Genomic DNA, 8,248 nt, shown 5'->3' on the forward strand with positions numbered 1-8,248 from the left:
GCAGGAATACATTATAGTGAGTAGGGCAGCAGCTACAGCTCATCCTGACTAATCTTCATCACAGAGCTAGACACTGGTTGGTTCAAAGTATGTGAACAGCCAAACCCGACACCCATATATGATTGGTGAATATCTTATTCCAAAGCTACAGGTGATAATGCACCGCTATCACAACCTCCATGCTTCTTTCCACAAGATGTTGGAGCCTGGGATATGCTCCCTTTCAGCCACAAAAGCTCATTTGTGAGGTCATGTATTGATGTTGGCTGATAAGGCCTGGCTCCCAGTAAGTGTACTGCTTCATCCCAGAAGTGTTTGATGGGGTTGTGGTCAGGGCTCTGTTCAGGTTGATCTAAGTTCTTCAACCCCAAACTCAGAGCAGCATTCCTTTATAGACCTGGGCAGTATCACGCAGGCCGTTATTTACAATTCAGGGAAATGGTGCACTTCAAGTTCAGTTTAATTGAACTTTAACACTAAATATACTGACCTTCGCTGTGGATGTGACAGTACAGTAGGTGGAAGTTATAATGTAGCAGTGAAACTTTTATCTTTGAATTCCCAGAGTTTTGTAACTCCACTCTCCAAACCAAGTAGGATTTTGGTAAAAAAAAAAAAAATCTCATGCATGGCAGTTAAGCATCAGGAAAATAAATACTGTGGCATCTGTACCATTTTAATCTGTTGCATTGTACTGTAGAATTACTGCTGCTTTTCATTCTGTTTCAACCTTACAGGGCCTTCATTAGGACAGATAATTTTTAAAAAGCATACTGATTACACAGTACTCTGCAGTATGCAGCACAGTGGTTCCCAGAACCCTTAAGATAGAAAAGTTGCAACATTGAGGGGGTCAAAAACAGTAGAGGGTCACATGACTCATGTAGCTGCAAATAGTTCCAAACAGCTGATTCAAATCCATTGTTTTCTATAGGGAACAGTTGGATTTATCAGCGGATTATGACATTTAATGACTTGAACAGTCTTGTAAACTGTTTTGTTGTAGAATTTTTGGCTAATTTAGCTAGTTACCCGTGTACATAATCTATTAAAGCAATGCGCTATTTGAGAGAGATATAGTCAAAAGGTTGTCTATTTATTCTTATTGATTTCAACTTCTTACTTTAGAAGATAGCAGCCAAGTCAGTGTAACTCTATGGCACTGTTACTAATGTTTGGAACTATTCAATGCTCCCATGATCTGCCATTACTGAAAAAACAAAAAACAAAACTGTCCTTACATAGTTGGTGTAAATGTCGTCACTCTCCTTAATCCGCTCTGGTGGTTTCCAAATGTTTCGGCACTGACAAAGACGGTACATTGGAAGTAAACATTACTGCATCACATGATGATCTGCTCAACAGATACAAAGAAAACATACATACTGTAACATTTTTAAAACAATACACTGAAAAACTGTGATGTCACTCTATCAGTTGGTACAATCACGTTTTTTTTGTTGATTGTCCTTTGCATTCTTTCATACTCTTGTTTGTGTGCTTGTTTTCCTCTCGTGTTCTGAGTTTGTATTATTGTATGCATGAGCTGTAGGCGCAGAGTGCTGTTGTAGTGACATTTAGTGAAACCTTGGTGGGATGTCATGTGAGTATCTTCCTGTGACAAAGGGAACAGCTTTGATGGTAACCAGTGCAGCAGCGCTCAGGCTTAGACGTTCTCTGCTTTACTTCACCGTCTCCTCAGAAGAGCATGTATATACTTGATTATATCTCTGTGTGTGTGCGCGCGCACCTGTTTCTGTGTGTGTCGAAAAGGTAGGTCCTCCTCTCTAGCCTGCTTTACCTAATACGTCCATGCAGAGCTTGCTGGAGAGCGGCGTGCAGCAGCACAAAGATCAGGGCTATTCTGGTGCTGCCCGCCTGCCCAGTGCTGATAGGGAAGGATTAATGAGACAGGGCACTCATCACTTGTAATTAGAAACAACGCTAAAAACTATTTTTGTGCCTGTTCCTACGGAGAGATCTTGACCCTCAGGCCAGATTCCCAACACACCCATTCCCTGCTACCCATGAACCAGCAGACGCTTGCAAAGTTAATATAGGCCCATAACTCCTGCAGCTATGTGACACATGGTTCAGTGGAGGGGAGAGCAGATAATTCACAACTCCGGCCATGTACTCTAGTGAGTGCTCAGATGTCAAGAGCTTGACAGAAGCTGTCTCGTATAATACAGGCTGTTAGACTTGTGTTGTTATTTGTTGTCACAGGGCCTTGGTCATATGAACGTTTCTTTCAGGCTTTTATCCTCAATCTGCTGTTTCTTCTTTATTATCACAAATGTTGTTGAAGGTACCACAGTTGATTGTCTTTTGTGTAATGGACTGTTAGTCAAACAAAATAAGCGATTTGAAGATGTCACCTTGAGCGTGGAGGCATGTTCCTTCCCCCATTCATTTCTGATTTATAGACTCACGTAACCATTAACAAAAAAAAAATAATGATTAGATTAATTGATATAAAAAAAAAGTCATTAGTTACAACCACAGTCTCCCTCTTAGAATTTATGCATGCATTTTCTTAAAGCATTTGGCATTTTTTGTTTGTTTGTTTTTGATTTGGGAGGTGGGGTGCTCTTGGGGACAGCAGAAGCAAACTATAAGACAATATTAATATATCATCTTATATAATTGATATGGCAAACTTGAGAAACTGTTGCAAATTTACACATCCAGCATTTTCAGAGGAACGTTATATTAACCTGGAGTTGTGTTTTTGGCCACTTGATGAATGTTAGCCCAATTTTCACTCTTCTTTTATCACTGTTTTTGATCAACTCCTGAGGAACATATTTTGCTCTTTAGCTGCAAAATGTTCTATTGTGTTCACCAGTTAGTTGCCAAATACAATCTCTCTGCTGTTTGATGCTGGGTAGGTAGAGGAGCTTCTCTGTGGGTTCATCACTACAAGCAACACCTTTATTACATTACATTACATAGTTGTTTGAGCCACTGTTACCATACAGATATTGGTTATAGCAGCTAAAAACACTTTCTGAGTCAGGACACAGAAACAAATTAGAAATGTATTTCTCCTTTATTCGGTGAGTGGCAGGAAGAAGTCGTGAGAAAATAAACTTACAGGACCCGAAACCAAACTTGAAGCCTCCCTGTTTATTTCAAAGCTCACAAGTAGGGATTACAAAATTACAGTGCTTCAACTGCAACAGTTCAAGGAGTAGTAGGAGAAGAGTAGGAGAGACGACAGAACAGTTGAGGAGTTTTGAGCAAGTCATGCAAAAAGGTGTGGGAGAAGGCCTCCATTATAATAGCACCCTTTGTGGAAAAAAATAAATCCATCTGTCCATAGGTCAGTGCAAAAATAGTAATGAATATATGCATACAAAGAAAATAGATATATATTTGTATACTGTATATACTTTACCATTGACTACAGACACAAAGACAGACTTGTAGAGCGACGCCCGTTTCCACCGGAGCCTCTGAGCCCAAAGCAGAGACTCTTAAACAAGTCTAGTCATAAAGAGTGCACATCAAATATGACCGCTTTATATTGTTCTAATACAGAACCATGTTTCCAAGTAAAAGGGAACAGACTCGGATGCCTCTCGGAGCTGTCGATCAGGCTGTGACCTCTGCGGAAAGCGCAGTGTGGGAAAGACGGACAGCACCATAATGACTGTGAGTGTCCCTCACAGACCAGGAGCACACAGCATGCTTTGTTTTTCCAACCACAGAGAAGAAGTAATGTACAGTACGACGGTTGTATTGTTCAGTCAGATAGATCGTTACATACAAAAGCCATGTACCACTGCGGTTGGAACCAACAGACAAAAAGGTACTTACATTACCAGTCAAAAGTTGGGACACACTTTCCCATTGATTTGAAGTGCAAAATGCAACCAAACTTATGTAAACTGGTAGTGTACATAACATTGGCTCAGATGATAAGCACTCTTTTTTTCCTTTCTTTTTTTTGCAAATAGTAATTACTGAATATAAATGCACAAGCTACAACCATGTGGCAAATGGATATCATATACCTTTTTATCATATTCAAATATATTGTGGAGCACCAGTGGACACCAATGACGATGGCAACAAAAATACGAGTGAGGACGCCACACAAACGTTTTTTTTTTTTTTTAAACGTCTTTGTTGACAAGTCACACTTAAATCTCACTTCAGTCTGAGGCTGAAAACTCATTAGTCATGCTTAGAATATTTGCAGAGACCTCACCAAATGATTTTTATAATGTTTGGGTAAAGGAACAACCTGTTGCAGTTTAATTTTGCATAGCATGAATTTTCACATGAGGGATTTTTGAAGCTTATTGTTGTGAATATTGGTGCTGTAAAGCCTTAGTGCACTGTGTGTTACGGATAGACACCTTTTACAAACTTTTGGGTTCAGTATGAGACAGTGGTTCACAGAGCATATATTCAAATACACCCTCATATATTCAGAGGGTGTACTGCAAAACAAATGTTGATTTTGCTAATGTGACAATGATATTGTGTAGCACTGTGCTTCAAATCATTATGAATGTAAAAAAGAACAGGAACAATAATTTGTGAGGAAGCTGCTTCAAGTCAGCTTGGTGATAATGATAAAATACTGGATGAAAATCTTGTAAATACTTTTCTTTTTTGGTTTATTTTTTTCTGTCTCAAAGTGAATGATTACATGCTTCTATTGGAAACAGTGACAGCCCTTGGGTTTTATCAAAACAAGACCATTTAGCTAAAAATGCATGTTCTTCAAGCTAAACCAAGGGTGTTTTTCTTAGGCATTCATACAATAAGACCGATCTCTAAAATTCTGGCCAATATTTTTTAAATGCTCAGTTTTTATGGCCATGCACACAGTCATCTCAACAAGACAGTGACTTCATTACTGTGTGCTCAGTTGTATACAGTGGTTGAAAAGGCGAGTGTACTGCTTCTTAAAACACATGCGTCCCACCTGGATATTTAAAATAAGTATTGGTATTATAATTTCTAGTAAAATGTCAACAGCTGAGACAGTCAAATGTGTAAAAATCTAGGCTTAAATGCAAAATTTAGATTCTGTTCAACACAGAAATCTGTGGTTTTGGATCAGTTGTTTTTTTAGCCTTTCCTCTTCATATCAATCTATATATATTTGTTGTAATATGAGGCAAAGGTGAGTATATTCAGATGCAACAGGTAAAGGCTAAACTTTGTGTGCGTGCATAAAGTCTTTACTAGTCTTTAGTGCTGGGCTGATTCATGATGGTGTTCAGTTTCTCCTTCAAATGCCACCATGAGATCAGAGATATATAATGAACATTCTTACTTCAAGCTTTTAGCAACTTTGAATACAGTTCTGCATTGTTCTGCATATTACTCAGGAGCAGCAGAAGTATTCTGTGAAAAGTTCAATTTGTATGCTCACAGATCGAGAGGAACAGGTTGCTTTTGTCTAGGAGTTAAGATTTGACCTTCATGTGTTCTGCATTCATCTACACGCGATTTGTGTACCATGCGCAGGCTCGGTGGTGACACATGACTTAAGGCATTAATAGAGGCACTAGAACAGCACGTGACAGCAGCACTTGCCTACGCAAGACAGAAGAGCTCACTTAACTGCAGCTTAGTGTCAGCGATAGGGAGATGCAGAAGGTTAGACAAGGGCCACACTGCTCTACTGTACCACCACTGTGAAACTGGACCGTGACCCAGAGAAAGAACTGTATATTTGAAGTCTGTACCTCAACTCTGCTACTTTAAAACTGAATAAATCATAGCTGAAAATGTAGGGCATTGACATACACTTAATTTGTAGCTACCCAGGACAGTGGCATAATAAGGAACAATAAAGCCAGCTCATGGATTAACTGGAGCAAAAGGAACAGTGAAGACAGAAGCAGGCAGTGAAATTCCTCCCGTTGGTACATTAAATATCACCAGTAGCCCTATTTTACAATATTTACTGATTATTTCAAAGTGCTCGTCCCACTGCTAGAAGGCATGCATTTAAAAAAAACTAAAATATATGCACATGTGGATGTAGGAATGGCAAAATGAAGATGACTGAAGCAAACAAAGTATGACATTATGGTTTGACTAACGTAAAGCTGCACTCAAAACAAAAAAACCCAATTTTTTCTTTCTTACACACATCTGCGCCAAATATTACAGCATAACTATATGTATGCACCATAAACATAAATGTATAGAACTGAATAACAGTAATTACATAACATTAAAATGGCATTTCAGCAAAGAGCTGGAAATGTTTTGTAATCATTACCGATATATACACATAAGATCAAAGTCTCAGTTGCATTCCACTCTGAAATTATTGCACAGTAAGCCACTGTGGGCTTGTCATGGTCACCCACATAAACCCCTGTATAAAAATAGAACGATAACATTAACACACCAAACGTCTTCTTTTTTTGTTTGTTTTTGTTGACAGGCACTGCCGTGGCCAACCCCGCCTGAGTCTACAAACATTAACTGTGTGCCACAGTGTGAACTTTAAGAGTAACTGCCTCTAACCACATAGTATATCTTTTCAAAACCAATTTTCCCTCATATTTACTCCTTTGCGGTCGCAAATGGAAAGCTTCTCACTAACCTCCTCCTCTCACAAGTCATTTCTCTCTATCTCAAGTTATCTTGTCTTCCGGGACTTCGGCCAGGTCCAAACAGTAGGGATTTTTGGCATTTCTCATCACTGCTGACCCCTGCTTTGGCACTCCAAAGAGTCCAAGATGAGCATGAGGAGACTGAATAAGAATACAGTGGCTGTCTCTCTCACACTCCAAACCAGCTCATAGAGCAGCCGGTCTCTCTGGAAAAACAGAGAGAGGGAGTACAAGTGTGAGCGTGGAGTCGAGGGATTCGTTTAGACAACAGTTTCCACACCAATTAGCTTTGGTGTGAGGATTCGTGGTGTTATTCCATTGTTGAGGTCCTCCTCGAACTCCAACAGCTGGCCCATGAAGTTGAGGTTTGGGGAGATGATGGGCCTCCTGGTTTTAACAAACTTGTAGGCATCTGTCATGGTCATCCAGGTGTGCTTCATCAGGTAGGCGATCACTATGGTGGCTGAACGAGACACGCCTGCCTGGCAGTGGATCAGAAGGCCCATACCTGCTTGATGTGCTTCCTCTGCAGGAAAGAACATGGACACCATTAAAACAATAAAATACATCGTTTGTTCCTTGTGAGAACAGGTCACCACACATGATAAGCTTTTAAAACAAACTTTTTGACCAGGCATCTCTCGGGTGCTGGTTATTGAACTCGCCCACCAATAGGGTGCTGAAGCTGGTGAGTCCTAAAACCTGGAACCGAGTTAGCATTTTTTACTTCCGTTTCCCTCGCCTGAAAGTCAGTGGGCTGGTTGAATGGGGTTTTGGTTTGTATGCCTGAAAAAAAGGTCTGTGGTTAACACAAGGTCAATACATTTTAATGTTTTATTCTATGAAATAAAATACATTGATAAATACCCCACTGGTGATTTTTAATGCTTTTACCTGTCTTAAAAAAGGGCTGTTGCTAACAAGTGGCTAAATGAGACCACAGACGTCTGAGATATTAACCGTCATCATGCTGAATCATGACTCACTAGTCCGCCTTTACAGTCTTGTTATTTTTAAACCGGAGCACTTGCAAACTATTTTACCTGACACAGCCATGGTCACTAGATAGATCATGTCATGCTAAGAGGAAAAGATTCGGTAGAAGACATAAGTGAGCCAGAAGCTGTGGTGGTGATGCTGAAGTCATGGGACTGTCGTGTAGTTTGTTTATAGCCTAAAAATAACTTTTTACTTATGACAATCATGTTTGGGTTACAAAAATCATAAAATGGTGTTCAGTGGTGAATATTTCCTGGCTGAACAAAGTGTAAGTGTCATAAGCCTTTGTGCAATAATCCAAAAGCCTATAGAGAAATCCCATTGGCTTTTTGTCGAGGAAACCAGGGTGAGGCTAGGGTGGTGAATCTTTACAGTAATTACTGTATGTCTCAAAAATCCAGAATTTCCAAGGATTCTGCCATTTTTGCTTGTTTTCTTATGAAACAGATTTTTTTCTGACCTTGAGAAAATGTTCACATTACAGTCTGAGAAGGTAAATAGTCCTTGGTTTAATTAACCTGCACATATGCAGTGTGAACATCTAATGCAAAGCTAAGTGAAAGTTTCCATACCGATGAATTCGAATGCCTCCTCAAAGTACTGGCGTAGGTTCTGCTTGTTGCTGTCAGTGGCGGGCAGGCGCTTGTAGATGAAGA

At 39.8% G+C, this 8,248-nt stretch overlaps 1 protein-coding gene across 1 annotated transcript in view; it reads right to left on the reverse strand.

The window, feature by feature from the left end:
* Nucleotides 1–3,109: 3,109 nt before the first annotated feature.
* Nucleotides 3,110–8,248, reverse strand: part of dusp10 (dual specificity phosphatase 10) — a 14,421-nt gene continuing 9,282 nt past the window's right edge. The window contains 2 exon segments of the mRNA XM_020604037.1: nucleotides 3,110–7,119; nucleotides 8,165–8,248. The exon segment at nucleotides 8,165–8,248 is cut by the window's right edge and continues 78 nt beyond it. Of these exon segments, the coding sequence (XP_020459693.1) occupies nucleotides 6,854–7,119; nucleotides 8,165–8,248 (350 nt within the window). The 3' untranslated portion in view covers nucleotides 3,110–6,853.

The sequence above is a fragment of the Monopterus albus genome, unplaced genomic scaffold (genome assembly GCF_001952655.1).
Source record: "Monopterus albus unplaced genomic scaffold, M_albus_1.0 scaffold63.1, whole genome shotgun sequence".
NCBI classification, from domain to species: Eukaryota; Metazoa; Chordata; class Actinopteri; order Synbranchiformes; family Synbranchidae; genus Monopterus; species Monopterus albus.